Below are 20,425 nucleotides of genomic sequence, written 5' to 3'. Positions count from 1 at the left end.
ATTTTAGGAGTTTTTCAATGTTCATGGCCGGCCTGCACATGCGCAGTTCCCATGTGGGACTGCACAGAAACCACAATGATGACAGTAGACAGATCAGCAGCTAGAGGTTGGCTGCGCCTACATGTGCCATTCACAGGGGCATCATCAGCTGCCATTGTCTGATTGCTGGGTTTTTCCAACATTGCCACGGACTACAGTGTGCTTGCTTTGCCATCTATGCCTTATGGAGGGGTTGTGGTTATAAGTCTGCCTGCACATCTACATTTATGTATTAGATAATCAAGCACTGCTACAAGTAAACTTTGTATTGTGTTTCATTAGTCCAAAGCACGGTTTGGTACTTCTAATTTTCACACCGTGGTCTAGTTATACCTAATTGTATATTGAAATTGTCAGTTAATGCCATACATATTTACAAGGAAATAAAATTCTCCAAAGACATAAAGATCCGAGGACAAATATTTTTGCAAAGCCACATTTCTGAATTACTCCTGCAACCTTTTATACTTTGCAGCTGGCAAGAAGCAAGAAAACTCATTAACATGCTAATGATGCATTCCATTTAAAATTCCAGCCCTGATTATTGAGTGATTAAATCTCTTCCCTTGACTTCTGCTGTCTTCCATCTGAGGAACAGTAAGACTTCAACAATAGTAAAACAGAAAGGCATGTGGTAGAAAGACTCCAAATTTTGCAACCAACAGCTTTTACAGGGATCCCCAGTAATGCCACTGGAGTTTTTCTACAACCAGCAGAAGAGCCTTCACTTTTCTGTAACTTAGCAAGGAAGAGTACAAGGTGGAGGGACAATTACAAACCTGTCAGTTCATCTATGAAACTCTGGATACTGTCATATATGTTTACAGGGGGTCTTCTGTGAAGGGTTAGGCTTGCATAGCAATCCCTTACATAACAATTCACTTGAGGAGGAAGGAATTCAGAAGCAACAGTCTTTCCATTGAACAAACAGATGTTTTTCTAACAATGTAAAGTGACGGCCTTGTTTAAATCATGAAGTTCTGGCTCGTTAAAACTAGGAAAAGATCTTTTCAACCATTCGAACTATAGACCAATCTCACTTACTAATGATGATACTAAGGTCCAGTCAATAGTTTAGGCAGTTAAAAAGAATAATTTGTTCAGCTACTCATTTCTGAGGGGGAGGAAATGAATACATGAGGTTGGCGTCAGTGAGCGACTGCTTTTGGCCCTTTCACTAGAAAGTAAAATGACACTGTATCAAATCTACTGTAAGCTTCTCAACAGCTCTATATGAATCCACTGGTTGATGCTATTTATTCATTTATTTTAAAATATTTATATCCTGCCTTATCTCCTTATTCATTTGAATTTATTCAGTGATATAAAAATCTCAACTCTGGCATCTAAATCAGATCTCTTCAATTTCTTTCCTTCCAAAGACACACTAGCCAGGGTTGCCTTCCCTCACCTCTGCTAGTTAATCTCACGATAAATCTTTAGTTTATAATGATCAGCAGAAGGATATAGAGGACCCATAGTTTGGGAAATAAAGTTGCATTTGTATTTAAATTATTCAGGGAGGGGGAGTCATATCCTGATTTTTCATATTCCAGCACTGATGCAATTGATTAGACAATGTGGGTTTCTGGATACAGCATTAACTGCAACAGTGCTTGAAATGGGACAAGACAGGCAGACTTAAAACCATTCCATTCTTTTCAGCCAACACAAAACCATCCCACTTCAGTACAAAGGTCAGAATGAATGGATCACAGGGTGATCTGAAATGAAACCATCCCTTTTGTCCTGTTTTCTCACATTTCAAGTAATGATCTCTAGGGCAAAAAGTATCTTCATTAAAGGTCTTAATTAATCAGTTGTAAGAAAAGAAAAAATACACTGCTCCTTGAACAATATTTCAAATATGTCATCGCACACTAGTAATACTAGTAATACTAATGACCAATAAATCCTCCCCAGTTTTCAGTCACCGCCTGCAAAAATCAAGGTACCAGACTAAATCATATTCTAGTTTAGTCTACTAGCACAGTGGCTAAAAGGCTGAGGTATGAACCAGAAAGTCCTAGGTTTAAATTTCTTCCTTGTCATGAATTTATTTGGTTGCCTTAGACAAGCTATTATCTCCAAAGATAACTGAAGCAATATAGGGATATCACATCTGCTCTGGCTGTTGCAAGGATTACTCATACTGCATGGGATCTACTCTGAACACACAGAAAGTTATGGATTATTAGGATGAATCTTACTAAGTATGAGAGTAAGATGCTCAAGAAGACAGACCTTTCCTTTGCATGTCTTCCTTTTCTCCAGCAGTCCTCTAAGACTTCCAAAAAGCGAATACTTGAAGATAAATAAGCTATTTGGGTAAAATGTCAAAAGGAACAGCGAGCTGTAGTGTGAAGAGAGAATCAGATGAAATCTCATTCTCTCTCTATCTTTTCCCAATGAAGAACCCACTCAGCATGCTTGATATATCAGCGGAAGAAGGAATTGTAGAAATTTTCCTGATCCCCTTCTCACTGCAGCCCTCCCAGCAATGGCTTTGAGGGCAATTTAGAGAGCCATTGGAGGAAGGTGGGCACAGGAAAAGACTTGCTTCTTGAGCACGTTACTAGGATCCAGCCAATTATCTATTAAAACCAGTGGATTGTCACCAATGAAAATATAACACACTATTACAATTACACATACATCATATGCTATATCAGTCATTTAAGAAGTATAACTTTAATTACAACTGGACCATGGAACTAAATTCCCCCCATCTAATAAGATGAATTTTATAAAGTTTTTCTAATAGAATGATAAACAGAAAAAACAGAATCAGTAACATTAATAAACACGGTAATTATAGTCAGGGGTCATTTCATAGAAAAAGAACTGCAGGAACTCATTAGCATAACTCATTAGCATATCTCATTAGCATTTGCCACACACCCTGACATCACCGGAAGTGTGTCAGAAGGCAACAGTATTTCCTGAAAATAAAGCAGAATGAACTCAAAGCAGCTTACCCTCCTCTGGAGAGCCAGCCCCAGCAGCCCTGCTTGCATGGACGCACTCACTCACTCACTAGTCACGAATGAAAATAAAGCAGAATGAATTAAAGCAGCTTACCCTCCTTTGGAGATCCCAGCCCAGCAGCCCAGCTTGCACTCTCTCTCTCTCTCTCTCTCTCTCTCCCTCTCTCTCACAAGTCACGAATGAAAATAAAGCAGCAGAATAAATTGAAGCAGCTTACCCTCCTTTGGAGATCCAAGCTCAGCAGCCCAGCTTGCACTCACTCACTCACTCTCTCTCTCACGAGTCACGAATGAAAATAAAGCAGCAGAATGAATTGAAGCAGCTTAGCCTCCTTTGGAGGGGAGGCAGAGGGGAGGAAAAGGAATCACGTGGGCGGGGCCAAAACCCACGTGACCACTTTTCAGCTCTACCAGAATACTGTTCTGGCGCGTTCCACCTCCAAATGAGCCCTGATTATAGTATTATGGACCATTTCATTTTAAGACTAACACCACCACAAGTTTGTTTTCAACTAAATTTGTTCTACCTATCACAAGCTTAATATAATTAGACCTAAACAAATTAACTACAACCTAAAAAGAGAGATGCAATCCATGACAGAGGAAGTAAAGTTGGAAAGGAGGGGGAGTGAGAAAGAGAGAAAGAAATTACATGTTTATGAAGCAGACTGTAGTTCACTGGAGAACATATTCTCTGCAGTCATTTGTGAAAATGTGCATATGATCAAACTTGGCATGTATGCATCCATATTTTACTTAGACTTTCCTCTCAGTAGATGCCTTCATACAACACCCCAAACTGTTTTTTAAATTTTCCAGTATCTAATGATCAGTCTGGGAAATTTTGCATCATATCTTTTACAGGGGTCAACAGAAATACTGCATGTCCATTTCCCCTTGTGACAGACAGGACTAGGTCCAGCTCCACCTCTCCTGTGGAACAGCCAATACGAGCTGGTGGAACGCTGGGGACTGGGACAGTTGAAGTATGTTCAGACAGCTAGTGAGAGGGGGGAGAAGGATTTGCTGAGGAATAGCAGCAGATGTGGACACCTGTTCTCTTACACTGTAACATCCAGTGTTATAAGTGTTTGGGGTTATAAATTCACCTTTTAACTATTGTTAAGAGGTGAGCTTATAACCCCCAAACACTTATCTTTGTGATTGAATAATTCACCCTAGTTTTCTATATGTCTTGTGGTGGTGCTGGAGAGTGCCCTCAAGCCAGAGTTGACTTATGGTGAATCCTCTTGGGGTTTTCATGGCAAGAGACTAACAGAGGTGGTTTGCCATTGCCTGCTGTTGCCGAGCCCCCCCTCTCCTGTTCTAAGGCCTGCAATGAACTGTGTCAGTTTCCTGCGTTGCTGTTTAAAGATACACTAAAGACCTGTCTCCTGATTACCCTGCACGTGTGAACTCTACTACATGTGTCTGTTTCCTGCCCATTATCTACTATGGACTATGCCTGTTTCCTGTATCTGCTATGGACTATGTTGCTTACTGTTCCCTGCCTCTATGGACATCTGCCTCACTTGGGCCCAGAGCCATGCTGTTAGCAGCACGGTACCAGCCAGGGAAAGCACTCAGCGAGCCTGGCCAGGCACCCCCTGGTCAGTTCCTGCTGGGAGCCTCCCGCGGGCCGGTTACCAAGTCTGCCCTCGCTACCGGGCAACCTGCTAGCAAGCCCAAGCCATGCCAAGGGAGAAGCCATGTTTCCCAGGCAAAGAAGAACCACTATGGACTGTGTGCTCTGAGGCAGCCATTTCCAGACCAGGCTCCTGTCACATCCACAGAGCCCAGCCTCACCCTGATATGCATATCTCTGGAAGCCGCCCTGAGATGGAAGCTAAGTGCCGACTGTCCAGAACAGCTAATGGACCCATCTCAATGCAGCCACCACATTCCAGGACTGATGACATCAAGACAACACCAGCTTCCTGGCAGATCCAATCAACCCGCCCAGCACTCCCCTCCCCTCCTTTGTCCCCACTTCCCAAGGTGTCACAATAACAATCAGATTCTAAAGTGGCCCATTAGCGATAGTTACAGGACCATCAAGCTTTTGTTCCCCCTCCTAAGAACCACATGGAAGGCCCCCGCCCCAGGGTACATGTTTGGCTATTTAAGCAGGCTCTGCCTGACACTAGGTGCTCGGTGCTGGGCGCCGTGCCCAGTGCCTGGCACATGCTCGGCCAGGCGCTGTGCCCCATCCCCAACCCAGGTGGCACTGTACATCGCCCCCTAACCTTGCTGCTGGAATCTCTGCTCCTCACCGTGATCCGGTAATGTATTGCCTCTATTCCATCGATCTCAAGTGGGTTCCTGCTAATGCAAATGTCTCTGTAACTCTTTCCAACCTTTATTTCTAAGTTATTGTATGTCTGCTGTATGTAAGTGCTATGTCAGGCATATGCCACACTTTTAGTAAACATTTTTTTTAGTTGAATATTAGCCTCCTCTTTCTTGTCTGAGTAATCTGATAGACTGACTCTGGTATATATTGGTTAAAGATCCGCGCTAATTTTAGTTCCAGACTGCTGAGCTAATTTCCCCATTTAAAAGAGCAGTTCTGGTAACACTGCCTCTGCAACCCTGGTCTTCACTGGAGGTCACCCATCCAATTACTGACCAAGGTCGACCCTGGTTAGCTTCTGAGATCTGATGAGATCAAGCTCACTTGGGCTATCCAGGTCAGGGCATATGTCTTGTTGGCTGAGAGGATGTATCACTCACACACACATTAAGCATTCCAGTCATCACCAAAGGGCATGATTAATTAAATGGTAGCAGCATATAGAGGAAGTAATCACTGTGTTACCTTTTCCCAAAAAACCCTGGGCAGTAGCTGAGTGAAAAGTAGTGAATATAGGGAGCTGACTACCTGTCTGGTAGAGTTTCTGGGAAGAGGAAAGAGAAGACCCTGTGTGGATTTGGGTCAGGACTTCCTGCCTGATAATTAGGGATTAGATGGGTGGTGTATGGTGACTCTTCTGAATCATTTGTGAAGCTCCAAAACCTGTGTAGGGAGATTTATGGTTGTTGACAGTGTGTAAGGCGGGGGAGGGGCTTACACCCCTCTAAAATTTTCTCAACAATTCCACAAAGTGCATTTTCAGCTGAAGAGTTTAAAGTGAACTTTTGGGTTTTGGGGTTGAGAGAATGAGAAAACAAACAGAAGTAGGAAAGTATCCTTCAGAAAAAAATTACGGAACACAGAGAACTTAGCATCAATAAGAGAGCAAAGATCAGAATTTACTAGGAAATCAAACTAATTTCCACATTATATTCTGAAAGATTATCTATGCTTTTCTAGATATTTACATTTTCAGTACATTAAATATTTGTCTAGCAGAACAATCCACTTGCATTAATTTGTTCCTCCATTCATCTTTTACTGTATGAATGAAAATATATTTGTGAGTATTATTTATTTAAATCAGAGAAAGAATGTGGGAAACATGACATGAGTGTATATACACAGAAGTCAAAAGAGCCGTTACATAAAATTTCTTTAACAGCCAACTAAAATTTTGCTTCTTTGTCTAGTCACCTAGGAAACAACTTTTAGCAATCTTCCTAAGGAACCATCCTCCTCTACCTAGTATCAATAAAGCATATAGTTAACAAACAAAAGAATTTTGAACTTTCAAGCCACTTTATAACTTTAAACTTTTCAAAGGCATGGTGGAACCCAGCCTCTCCTTAGAAGCAGAATCTGGATGGCTGCCATGTGGGTGGAAAATTCAAATTTTCCTACCTATGTGACAACCATTTGTTCTGTTTTTGTCAGCACAGTGACCTTTTTCTCCCCACCACTGGGGGGCTTTTTAGGATTTCTTCACATTGGCAATTGACTATCATTCTATTGATATAATATAATGATTGATAAAATAATATAATGATTGATATAACAATCCATGTATCAGATTGGCCTACAAAGAAGCGAACCCTAACCCTATAAAGAACCAACTTGTTCTCTTAGCCATCAAAACTCTTCAACTGATGTCGAATGTATTTCTTCTTCCCTTCCTTTTGGGACTTCTTTTGGAATTAGCAACAATTCAGATGAAATTGGGGATTAATAACCCTTGGTACCCAAGTTCGTAATCACAACACTGGCATATGCATCTCGGCAGAAAGCTAGTTTTGTCATTTTTTTACTCTTTATAGCAATACCCAAACCGAGCCAATTTCTGAGTATACAATTACAGATTTGGACCCTTTTTCAACTTGGGATCCAATATCAGCCTCAGAATGAAGTCAGCTTTACCCATCCTTAGGTAAAGCTCTTGGGAAAGACTTTGTACCCCCTGAGGTCTTTAAGCTGAATGCTCATTGGTGGTGTCCAGTTGTAGTTAGACTTTTTTTACCTGTACTATCCCCTCTAACTGGAAACAAAGCATTATAGTTCCTATTTATAAAAAGGCACTAGGCAAGACCCTGCCAATTACTGTCCTATTAGTATTTTAGCTATTTCTTCTAAATTATATAATTAAATTATATACACGCCATCTTTTATTCAAACTGGAAGACAGGGCTGAATCGTTTAACCTTTTATATCCTGAACAAGCAGGTTTTTGTAAGGATTATAGTACAGTTGATCACAGTATAACATTGAAGGCCCTGGTTCAGAAATATACCAAAAAAAAATAGAAGATGTCTTTATGTTGTTTTTGTTGACCTTACCTCACCCTCTGACTTGACAGAGCAGTCAATATTTTGGGGTAAATTTGATAAAACAAATATTGATAGAAGACTTTTTAGGATTTTGAGGGAATTGCATTCCAATCTTACAGTCAGAGTTAGAGTGGGCTCACATGGCTCTCTTATGGACCCTATCCCATTAATAGGAATTAAGGACCCTTTTTTGATTTAATTTCTATATTAAAAACTTTGGGCCATGGAATCCCAGAATGTCTTTTTCCCCCTCATTGGCCGGGTGGAAAATCTCAATGCTGCTGGACGCAGATAATATGGCTAATGTCTTTTACTAAAATTGGGCTCTGAAGGATGCTAGTTAGGTTGGCTAATTACTGTAACAAAGAGGAACTAAGAATCAATTATAATAAAACTAAAATCATAGTCTTCAGTAACAATAGATGCAAGCAAAGATAGGCTATCAATGCTCACAATATAGAAGAATACTTCTTTTTTAAATACCTAGGCATCATATTTCAGGGGTCTCTTTCTTGGCAAGCACATCTTACTGCCAATTTATCTACTGTCTGCCATACACTGGGAGCTATTTTAAAATTCTTCTGTTTAAAAGGGGGCCAGCTAATAACCTCAGACTTTAAAATATTTCAGGGCAAAGTTATTATGTTGCTCTTATACCAGGCTTAAATATCAGAATGGAATGAGAAAATACATGACAAACTTGAAATTATTCAGAATAATTTTTAAGGAACATTTTGGGACTCCCCCACGGTATTCCTGCTGCACATCTAAGACTAGAAGTTGGTCTACCCTCCATTACGGCAAGAGTCCACCTGAAACTATTAAAATATTGTAAGAAACTTGACAGTATTTCTGAAGACCATTTGGTAAAATATTGTTTCTAATACTACAAGGAATGGAATCAGTGGTTTAATTTGCCGTCTCCTGTTATGCAGTTATACTCTTTGCCTTCTTTAGTGGCTTTAAAACTTGGGGCTCAAGCAAAATAAGTACCTGGCTCTTTAAAAAAGATGCCCTTCATGATATTGGTCTGATCTGAAAATCTAAATTCTCCTTGTGATATCCTTGGATTAAGAAAAATAAATTCTTCCCCCACTGCTTAGCTGACCTTTCTAATGTAACATTAAGAAAGGCTTTTACTAATGCTCGCTTTCAAACTATGCCAACTGAGCATTTGCAGGGCAGATTTTTAAAAATAGCAGTGGAACAACACCTCTGCCCATGTGGTCTTAACCAGGTGGAAGACATTGTACACTATGTTTTACATTGCTCCTTCTATAGGTCTATCCAGAATAAACCGCTGAATCTATTTCTTGTAAATTTTTCTGGCTCAGATGAAGAATGTATTAATTTTTTATTGGCTGATGTTTTCTATGTTGTTACTCTTAAAGTGGTTATTTTTCTCTCAACAAATATAAGGAAGAAATTAATTTCTGCTAATGTCGCAATTATCAGAACTTTATGTGATTTTATGATTTTTTTCTCCTTCCTTTTGCCACTATTATTTTTATCATCCTAGTATTAAATTTTATCTTGCCATGCAAATATGTATTTATGTCTTAACTCCTTCGATGTGGCATATTATTATATGGTGCATATGCTGGAATGTTATGGCCTATAGTTACAAGTATAAACTATGACTTACTTAGAGAGTCTTCTCCAACCCAAATAAAAATATGAAAAATATTTATTGTTTTGCCCACTTAATAAGCTTTCTCCACCCCTTCTTGAAACTAGTGAGAGTTTGCAGGGACTCTTGCAGGGCTCAGTGCTACAGTAGGAATCCATGCTTTCTATGGCTTAAACCATGCAGAGAACTACATCATTACGAAAGCTCGTGAATACAGAGAGCATTCTCATTATATGATAGCATCTGTCACCATACACAGCTACAAGACAAAGAGCCGAGGGAGATAAAGCAAGCTATACCAACAACATTTATAAAGCTAGGGAAGAATGCCAGTAAAATGACAGAAACTGAGGCTGACTGCACGGGCACTCTGGTATATACATCAAAGGTCCTGCCAGAATTCCCCATCAAAGAGTTATCTTTAGTGACTGTGCCTAATAAATTAGATGGGTGTTTATCAAGCCAGGCAGAATACTGGATGGTACACAGAACAGCAAATGCCAGAACCTTAGTCACTACAACAGCTGGCAAACCATTCTACTTACCATAGGCAACCTCCCCTTGCTCCATTTCTTCCTTCAGTTTCTTGTAAACTTCTTTCATCTTCTCCAATTTTTTGACATTTCTGATACTTAGCATCAACCATTCATCGAGAAGTCCCTCTAGTCGTTCTCTTTCAGCTGTTAATGACTTAATTTCTTCTACAAGGTCTTTAGCAGTACAGAAATTACCTCCTGTATATTCATTTGGGGAAAACATGGCAGAAAGACAGAAAGGAAGCAAAAAGAATTGATTCTTCACTAGGTTAACATAAAAGGCACAGAAAATTAAAAGCAAACTACTAGTACAGAAGAAACAACCTGATTTATAAAATGAAGGAAAAGCTCCATTAAATCCCAATTTTTCAATTTCTGTAATAGACATTACCCAAAACTTCTGTATTCCACACAATAGCTATGAGAAAACTTGGGCTATTTTTTGTTCATGTATCTTCCCAAAATGATGACTTTTAAAAGATATATATATTACAACCAATAATGCACATGGATATTGAAACGGAATCTGCTTTACAGTAAGTATATCTTGGATCAGTTGGATCAGTTGTGGCTTTAGGGCATATCTGCATCATGTCTGTTTAATATGTAATTTTGAATTTTTGTATTTATGTAATTTTGAATTTTTGTATTTATATGTAATTTTGAATTTTTGTATTTATATGCCTGTTGTGGGCCACCCTGAGCCTGCGTGCAGGGAGGGTGGGATATAAATCTAATAATAAACATAAACATATATTGCACATTCAGAAATTCTGAATATAGTGGGTGTCCCTCAAATTACTATTTCCTGGAACAGCCTTGTTAATAATAGTGTGAATACTTCAGTGAAGCAACTGAGAAAGAACATGTACCACACAGCTTCTCCCCACACCATTCCACGTTTGTTTGCTGGAGGCACAGACAATAATAAAGCCTGACTGAAGAAACATGTCCAGCTTCCTGTTAGAAAACACACACACATACACTGCCATCTGAAACTGTGATTGAATTGCCAATTATGAGCAACACTGTAAACAACTTTTTTTTCTAAAAAAAGGCAGAGTCCCAAAGGAAAAGGAGTGGTTGCAGCAAATGGCTGAAGAGAGGTATGAGGCTGATAGGTCAGTGTTCTTCTCCAATGCTTTCTTTCTCTTATTAAAGTATCACCCCAATCCATCCTGAACACGGAGGATTTGGTTAAATAAATGAGTCCATCACACTCACTGGCTATTTTGCCCTTAATTAGAAATTGCAGCATAATCTTCATTCTTCTTGTATGAGTTAAGGGAAAGATACCGGACTGTCTATTAAACTTTTATACTTAGTGAATGATTATTAATTCCCAGATGGAAAGTTAATATCAAAGCTTGAAGCTATGATGAAATAAGCACAGTAACTCAGTTAATAATTTATAAGCATTTTTGCCTCTAATATATGCCCAGGAGGCAAATCTGCCATATGTAGCCTTTAAGACTGTGATGAAAAATCAAGAACTCATCAAGATATCAGCAAACCACTCTCCTAAAGTGCAAGCAGTGAACTCCTGGCCTCAATCACGCTAACTAAAATTGGCACTTCCCAAATGCCACATGAGGAATGCTTTTAAAACATATAAATAAATCTGTCTCATTGATAAAATTTCAAAATAATAATGATATCCTGATTTTTAAAAAGTACAATAATTTGGGTGTCTGGAAATATATTTTTCAGGCACAAAAAGTGTTGCACTTACCTGTAACTGTTGTTCATCAAAGTCTTCTGTGCAGGCACACATGGGACTGCGCACTCGCAGGCCTCCTGATTCAGAGGTTTTAAGCTGAAAATCCACCAGGGGGCACCCTTGCCTCCCACTGCACATGCGCGGCCGCTTCCCACTGAAAACAGCCCCTTGGGAGGTGGGGCGCCCCCTGCTACCCTCAGTCCTCTTTCGCCATTGTACTCTCCAGTTAAGTAAAGAGCTTTATCAGGGAAGGAGGGAGGGTATGTGTGCCTGCATGGAAGACCTCGATGAACAACAGTTACAGGTAAATGTAACATTGTTTTTCGTCTCCCTGTGCAGTCTCACATGGGAAATTAACAAGCTATTTACCTGGGTGGTAGAACTTGTTGTCTTTACAGGAATATCAATTGAAGTACCGCTGTACTCACTGCCGCCTCCTTTCTGTCAAGGATGTCCAAGGCATAGTGCTTAACAATGGTGTCAGCTGATGACCACTTTGCTGCCCTGCAGATGTCTTGGATTGGGACCCCTCTCAGCAGCGCTGCTAACGATGCTGTGAACTGGTGGAATGAGCATGTACCTCTAGAGGGCAAGGTAAGTTAGCATTTTTATAACACAACCTTATCGCCTGCACCACCCATCTCACTATGGTCTGCACATTGGCTTTCCTTCCCTTGTTAGGCCCAGCAAAAGAGAGAAAGAATTGTGAGTCTATCCTGAAGGTTTTGGTACAGTCCATATAAAACAGAATTGCCCTCTTGACATCCAAGGTGTGCAGAGCCTTTTCTGCCTCATTCAATTGATCCCAAAAGAAGACAGGTAACACGATTTTCTGCAACACATGAAACACTGATGCAACTTTTGGTAGGAAGTCTAATTTCATCCTTAACACCACCTTTTCTGGGTGAATTTTCAAAAAAGTGGATCAACACTCAGCACAACTAGTTCGCTCACCCTTCTTGCTGATGTGATTGCCACTAGCAATGGGACCTTCACTGACAACAACCTCAGGTGACATGTCGCTAGAGGTTCAAAAGGTTTAGCCAACAATTTTGCCAGTACTAATTGTAGTGACCATTGAGGTACCACTCTTTCGGTAGATGGAAACATGTTGTTCAGGCCCTTCAAAAACATTTTAGATGTGTGATGGGAAAACACAGTTTTATTATCAACCAGGGCATGAAAAGCAGAGAGAGCTGCCAGATACACCTTAACTGAAGAATTAGACAAACCTATCTGTTTTAGATCTAACAAAAATTCCAGGACCATGTATAATGTGCAATCAGTAGCACTTAAATCTTTGGACTTCACCCATGCTTTAAATCTGTCCCATATTAGACTGTATGAGTGTCTGGTCAACAGTTGTCTTGAGTTTAGAATGACCTGTGTTACTCCCTCAGAGAGCATCTCCTAGTACTATTAGCCATGACACAAGATTGAATCTTGATATGTTGTAATGAAGGATTCCCTTCCACGACAGACAATCCGATTCCTTCGGTAAGTGAAAAAGTTGACTCTTTAGTCTCATTAACCCACGGAACCAAGGTTGTCTGGGCCAATATGGTGCTATAACAATCACCCTCATCTGGTCTGATTGGATCTTGGACACTACCCTGGCTAACAACAGGATTGGTGGGAACGTGTAATAATGTTCAGAGCCACAGAGGGAAAAAAAAATCTCCCCAGAGCATCCAGCTTCCTTCCTTCCTTGTCAGGAGGAGCTGAATGTGAACCCTGCCTCTGCCTCATTTGTATTTCCTCAGTAACCAGCGAGAAAGGAGGGGGATGGACCGACAGGTGTGGACAAGTGTCATCTTTGGTCCTGTAGAGGCTCTCCACCTACTTAGTGGTGGCAGGTGCGGAAGCGGGTTTTAGGTTCAATGTGTTTATCAAATCTGAACACTTCGATCACTGGGAATGCAATGTTGGACGGAGATCCCAAGTACAGGTGCTGCAGGATTTTATCTTTTAGTTTGGGTTCTGCCAATGAGATATCTATCTCAAGCGCCCTGGCCATCCTTAACAACTGTTCTGCATACAAATGGAAGTCATCAGTAGGCAATATTTCCCGTCTCCTCCAGTTTCTTCAGGGGACATCTCCAAGCGTGGGCTAGGACTGTCCCTGCTACAATAGAGGTCTACCTCAACGTCTGGCTCTGACAGCTGGAAAGTTGTCCTTGAGCTTGAGAAGAAATGATGTCTTCTCAAGGGTGCAGGTGATGGTTCTCTTGACATTACATCTATGAAGAAGGTCTTCCCTGTATCCATTTTGCAACTGGATGGTGCCCTTTGGTACCATAGTCTCTCATCTCGGGAGTAATAATGTTCCCCTCTCGGAGAATGATGGTATCTTTGCCTCCTGTGAGGAATTTTGCCCTCCTCTTCCTAGGAATGAGTAGACCATGACCTGGATCTGGTAGAGGGTGACTTAAGAGCGTGCCGAGGGGGTAGGTGGTGGGTCAACTATTAGGACCTCTTGTTCTATCCACTCTTCCTATGGGGAGATCCTTTGTGACTCTTGTGTAGAGAGGTGCTTTGTCTTTTTTGTTTTCTTCCTTGAAGGCTCTCCCTCTGATGTTTCTCTCCCATTCAGATCTGACTGTACTGCTGTCAGTGTTGGCATCGCCCTCGAGCCCTCGGTTCCTTCGACTTCGGGCGTCAGACTCCTGCCGTTGGATCCGATCATAACGGAGACCTTGGTGCTGAGTCAGGATGATGTGCTTGGGACGGGTCCAGGAGGCTGGAGACTTCAAGTAAAGTGGAAGGAGCTCAACTCTGAGGAGTTTGTGAGCCCGAACGTGTCAGCTCCAGGATATTAGACACTTCGGCCAAGGTGGACAGTGCTCAACTCCTAGGAGTCTTCAAACCCGATGTACTGGGTTTCAGAGTCAACGGGGCTTTCAGATCCAACGCCTCAGTCCCACCAGTCTGGGTTGATTTTTTTTCCCTTGCCAGGTCCTCTGCAACCTTGAGAGCTCTTTGCCATAAGTATGCTTTCAAACGACCAGCTCCTTCAGCCCTGGCTTTGGTAGCAAAGCTCAGGCACTGCTTGTATGACTAAGTGTTGTGTGCCTCCTCCAAACACATAAAACGAAGAGAACGCCCGTCAGTTCTAGTCATTTTTGCATTGCATTTAGTGCAATGCTTAAACAGAGCATTCTCCGACATCCTCAAATGGAACCTCTAGACAGATAAGAAGAAAAAATACACTACTTATCTACACCACTGATCAGCAAGAACCTCTTCCACTGGAGGCAAAAGAGGAATTGAGGGTAGCAGGGGGGTGCCCTGCCTCCCAAGGGGCTGTTTTCAGTGGGAAGCGACCGCACATGCACAGTGGGAGGCGAGGGCACCCCTTGGTGGATTTTCAGCTAAAAAACTTCCAAATCAGCAGGCCTGCGCATGCACAGTCCAATGTGGGACTGCACAGGAAGACCAAAGATGAACATTCAGTTAATAAATCTCAGTTATTAAAATTCTCCATTTCCGTGACAGATTTATGTTTTATGTACACTGCACATAATAATTTATTCATCTCTTAACTTCCTTCTTGTGTCTATTTTGAACCATCTCAGACAGTACTTGTTAGATCTTGCTAAGAACACAGTCAGCCCTTTCCAACATTTGGAACATTTCTTCAAAAATTGTGGATAATCATAAAATTGTGTTCAGCATTATTTTAAGTAGCAATGATATTATAACTTTTTGGTGGGCTAGGGATTCTTCTATTTTCTTTCTTTTGAGATTTTTACCAGAATGGATACTATTAAGGAGCATCTTGAGCCACTTCTCATTACAGTATCTCATTAGAGTACCTGCCCTGATCCTGCTTATGGGGAGAGCAATCTATAAATTGAATGAAATAAATAAAATAAATATATCTAGCTACATAAAAAGTCACCTAAAATTTTTATTTTTCTCTAATATTTTTTCATACCAATAACAATAATGGTATTATGGTTTCTGTGAGATGATAAACCCCATTATACTCTACTCCAGCAGTTATTTTTAGCAATGAAAAGGACAGATCTTAGTGTACATATGGTGCATTTCTCCTTTACTACTAAAAGACACGGATGCAATCTCTTTCTGCAAGGCTATAAGTAGTAGTAAGTATAAGTAGTAATCCTATCAATGTGCCACTGGCTCTGGGGTACAGCACTAAGCAGATGGACATCTGTATTTATATCTGTACCAAGTTACAGAGAAAAAATGGCAAAATGATGTCCTTTTGTACTGTCTGTTGCTTTAAGTATAATCCTACTGAATAGTTTCTATGTTGTTTAATATGTCAGTCTTAGAATTGCTTATACTCTGTTTTAGCATTTCTTCAGCTCTGTAGTGGATTCTTGCTAGTTTAAATATTTGCAAATATGCATTTATATACTTTATTACATTGTTTATTGAATTGTCTTTGAAATTGACTGTACTAACTCTCACTGTGTAATCCATCTTGAGTCTCAGAGTCTCTCTACACAAGACATCTTACATGAGTAGGATCAAGTGAAAGATCTTACACGTGTTCTCCCACTGTGAATACACATGCACTGCTAGGGAGAGGGAGTATGCTTGAATACTCAAGCCAGTTTGGTGTAGTGGTTGAGAGCACGGGACTCTAATCTGGAGAGTCGGGTTTGATTCCCCACTCCTCCACTTGAAGCCAGCTGGGTGACCTTGGGTCAGTCACAGTTCTCTGGAACTCTCTCAACCCCACCGACCTCACAGGGTGATTGTTGTGGGGTAATAATGACACTTTGTAAACCACTCTGAATGGGCATTAAGTTGTCCTGAAGGGCGGTATATAAATCAAATGTTATTATTATTTATTTATTTATTTATTTATTTATTTATTTATTTATTCTATTTATATACCGCCCATCCCCAGGGGCTCTGGGCGGTGAACAGTTAAAATTGATAAAAACAAAAACTAAAATCAATATACAAATAATAAAACAAATTAACAAGGTGCAGTGGTGGGGAGAACCTTCCCCACCCCAAAGGTGGGAGGCCGACATGGCACCGCCCCCTTCAATCACCAAACGCCTGGCGGAACAGCTCTGTCTTACAGGCCCGGCGGAACGATAATATGTCCCGCTGGGCCCGGGTTTCCATTGACAGAGCGTTCCACCAGGCTGGGGCCAGGACTGAAAAGGCCCTGGCCCTGGTTGAAGCGAGGCGGGCTTCCTTAGGGCCGGGGACCACAAGTAAATATTTATTCGCTGATCGGAGCGATCTCCGGGGAACGTACAGGGAGAGGCGGTCCCGAAGATATGCCGGTCCCAACCCACTCAGGGCTTTAAAGGTAAGAACCAACACTTTGAACCTGATTCGGAATTCAACTGGAAGCCAGTGCAGCTGGCGCAGGACAGGTGTGATGTGTGACTGGTAAGGTATACCAGTCAGGACCCGTGCCGCCGCATTCTGGACCAGTTGTAGTTTCCGGATCAGGCCCAGGGGTAGCCCAGCGTAATATTATAATATAAGACCACACAGAAAGTAAGTCACTTGAGTGTCCTCATGTAAGATATCATGTATAGAGAGACTCTTAGTGAGAAAGGCAGATAAATAAATAATAAAAATGCTATTTATTATTATATCAAGTATATTATGGCAGAATCTAGGAACTGAGTGTGTTCCTAACAGTGGGTACCATGGCGGGGGGGACCAGTGGATTTTGCACATGTACTACTCACTCCTCCGCTTAACAAAGTTTTTTACCAGGTTCATAAATTGGAAGATAGGCTGAAACATCTGTGCCAAAGCTCCTTTGCTTGGTATAGTCCAGGCGTTTAAACATCTTCTTTGGGCTTATCATAATTTGTCAGTGATCCTATTTGTATCAGCCCTTACGCTACACCTAGTGTTCTTTTCAAGCCAAGGAGCTGGTAAATGAGGGGGCGGGGAGCAGCTATGTGTTAATTTTGTCCTTAGAGAGCAGATCTTACTGCATCAAACCTATATCAGGATGGAGAACTTATTAAGATGGTCTATAATGGATCCAGTTAATTTTCAGAATGATCTGGAGCAGGGGTCCACAACATGGTGCCCGTGGGAGCCATGGTACCTGCCAACATATTTCCTGGCATGCACCATTTTTAATAATAACATTTGATTTATATATTGCCCTTCAGGACAACTTAATGCCCACTCAGAGCGGTTTACAAAGTATACTATTATCATCCCCACAACAAACACCCTGTGAGGTGGATGGAGCTGAGAGAGCTCCAGAGAGCTGTGACTAGCCCAAGGTCACCCAGCTGGCTTCAAGTGGAGGAGTGGGGAATCAAACCCGGCTCTCCAGATTAGAGTCCCGCACTCTTAACCACTACACCAAACTGGCTCTCTTAAAAAGTGGATAAAGTCAATGTTAATGCTTCAATGTTAGTTGAAGCTTCATTATTAATGGACACTCTGCCCTTATCTACACATGTATCTTATTTATCAGCTGAGGACACAGGCTGTCCGGGGACGGGCCTCCCCTCCCTCCTTTCCGCCGCCCCCCGCAGCCCCGCGAGCCCCAAAACTCACCCGGCTGTGGCGGTGGGCGGGCGCGACGGCGGCAGCGGGACCAACGACCCGGGCGGAGGCCGCTGCTGCACCGTGGAGGGAGCCGCGGCGGCGACGACCCAGATGGGCGGGAGCCTCACGGGGAGGGCAAGCCAACGGCCCGGCGAGCCGGCGGGGCAGGTGCCGCCGATACGGGCGGCCCCAATCCCGTGGCGGCAGACGCGGCAGAGGCGAGGGGGTGCAGCCGCAAGGCCCACGCTCGCAGGGCCCAGCCCCGCCCGATGCCCCGAGGCAGGGGGGAGGCAGGAACAGAGTCCGGCTGCGGCAGGCAATAGGCCAGCCCGTCCGCCTGCTGGGGAAGCAAGGGGCTGGCGCCCAATGGCGGCCCAGGGGCGGGAGGGGGAGTGCCTAGCCTCCCACCCAGGAAGGGCTGGAGCCAGGTGTTGCTGCCAGCGTTAGCCCAGATAATGAGGCTCACCTGGGACGCTGGCGATTGGGGAGCGGGGTGGGGCTGCCACTAGAGAGGGAGGGGATAAAAGGGGCCAAGAGCTTCCCGGTGAGGGAGGAGAAACAGGGAGGCTGTCCTGAGGAAAGGACCATCCCTGGGCCCAGAGGCTGTGCTTGCCTGCCAACACACACGGCTTAACAGCCCTGGGACCATCTGAGGCCAATCAGAAGGGAAGCTGGGACCCCGGGAGCCAGCATACAGGCCGCTTGCCCAGCCTGGTTAGCAACGGGACCCCTCTGGACCCGCCGGCTGCACAGACCGCACTCCCACCACGGCGGACCCGACGGACGCGGCGCCCCCTGCTGACAGAGAAACTCACACAGGCATATTTACATAAGATAATATAGGGTATAAGATGCATTGCATACAGATGTTTGATAAACCCCTTCCTCAGTGCTGGATGGAATAAAGGAAGGTGATAGCAAAGAGACAGCTAAGTTTACTCTTAATCTTGTGATATGCCAGCTGCATGGGAGAACTCTGGGAGAAAGAACTGTTCCTGGCCAATCCAGGCCAATAATCAGTGATGGGTAGAAAACTGGACTTCGTGGGTATATAGCCTGAAGCACAGCCTAACAGAGGAGGAAAAAGAGTAGGTGGGTTCCTGCATAATCTCAACACATTAGCCAACCTTTTGGAAAGACCTCTATGTTTTATGTCTGGTGTTAGCATGAGTGAGATCTTGAACTAAAATGTCAGGATTGAGCTCTTGGAGTGTGCCCTGTGGGCAGGGCTATATGTTCTAAACATGAATTCTTTGTTGTTAGCTGCTGTGAGGCTGTCTTTGTGTAATCTACACAACTTGTACTCAGTTAATTTTGTTAGCCGTTGAGAAATAAGCAGACAAAGATCTGTTCTGCAAAAGGAGAAATAAGATTGTTCTACATCAACAGCCTGCAGGCCTTGATCAAACCTGCTGACTGGTGGAGAGACAATAGGCTAAGGTTTCAGCTGTAGTCACTGTTCATACAGGGCATCCCTTAAAATCACAGTCATGCAAGATTGTTTCCTCCCCTTATCCCGTCAAAAATTACCTGATACAGCAAGCATTTTGGCTTCAAGAAGTGCTGGTAGTTGAGTCTCAATATCACTGACTTTCCCCCTTAAAGTGCTGCACAGTTTCTGACTGGTGCATACCTATATTGAGGCAGACAGCCAAGATATATAATTCATTCATGTAAAAAATATAAGGAAGTATAAAAGGGGTTTCAAACTGTCTTGGTTTGCAGACATGACATATCATTGCACAGCAAGACAATAAAGATTAATAAAAAGTGATGTGTGATATAGCTGCAAAACATATATCCCATAATTCAGTGTCTTTGCTACACGATCCATAGAAATAGCAACAGTATTATTAGCAGTTCCATAAACAGGCAAAAATTAATCACAAACAAAGCAGAGGAACAGAGACAGTGAGTCTGTATTTTCAAGCACAAGGTTTGAGGTAGCAAAAAAATGCAGATACTTGATTTTTATGTAAGTATTTTGTAAACTGTATCAGCTGTACATAAGAATAAAACATCTGAAAATTTAAACTAATAATTCCAGTTCTCCACTTGAGAAGCATTGGTAGAGCAGCATCCTGGTACAAGAAGACACAAGATACAAAGCCATGCCATTTGAGACATTGTTCTATGAAATCAAATTCAGTCTTCTTGCGGGTAATTGCTAGTACAAATCTGTAACAGTATTAGGGGCAGGAGGTTCAAATGGCCTTGGATGACAGCATAAAGCAGTAGCACATCCTGTGCTCTGCCACGTCTGTTGTTCAGTCTCCAATATACCATTCTTGAACAAGTGGTGGATGGACAACTTCAA

The 20,425-nt window shown here is 42.3% G+C and overlaps 1 protein-coding gene across 1 annotated transcript in view; it reads right to left on the bottom strand.

Moving 5' to 3' along the window:
* DISC1 (DISC1 scaffold protein) overlaps positions 1–20,425 on the bottom strand; it is a 297,325-nt gene that overhangs the window by 140,017 nt on the left and 136,883 nt on the right. Inside the window, exons 8-9 of the mRNA XM_054972088.1 lie at positions 19,639–19,741; positions 9,879–10,067 (exon numbers count right to left, since the gene is read on the bottom strand). Of these exons, the coding sequence (XP_054828063.1) occupies positions 9,879–10,067; positions 19,639–19,741 (292 nt within the window). The remainder of the gene's footprint in view (positions 1–9,878; positions 10,068–19,638; positions 19,742–20,425) is intronic.

This window comes from Eublepharis macularius, chromosome 1, assembly GCF_028583425.1.
Source record: "Eublepharis macularius isolate TG4126 chromosome 1, MPM_Emac_v1.0, whole genome shotgun sequence".
NCBI classification, from domain to species: Eukaryota; Metazoa; Chordata; class Lepidosauria; order Squamata; family Eublepharidae; genus Eublepharis; species Eublepharis macularius.
The sequence above is the reverse complement of the archived record's forward strand: the minus strand, read 5'-3'. Positions and strand labels throughout refer to the sequence as shown.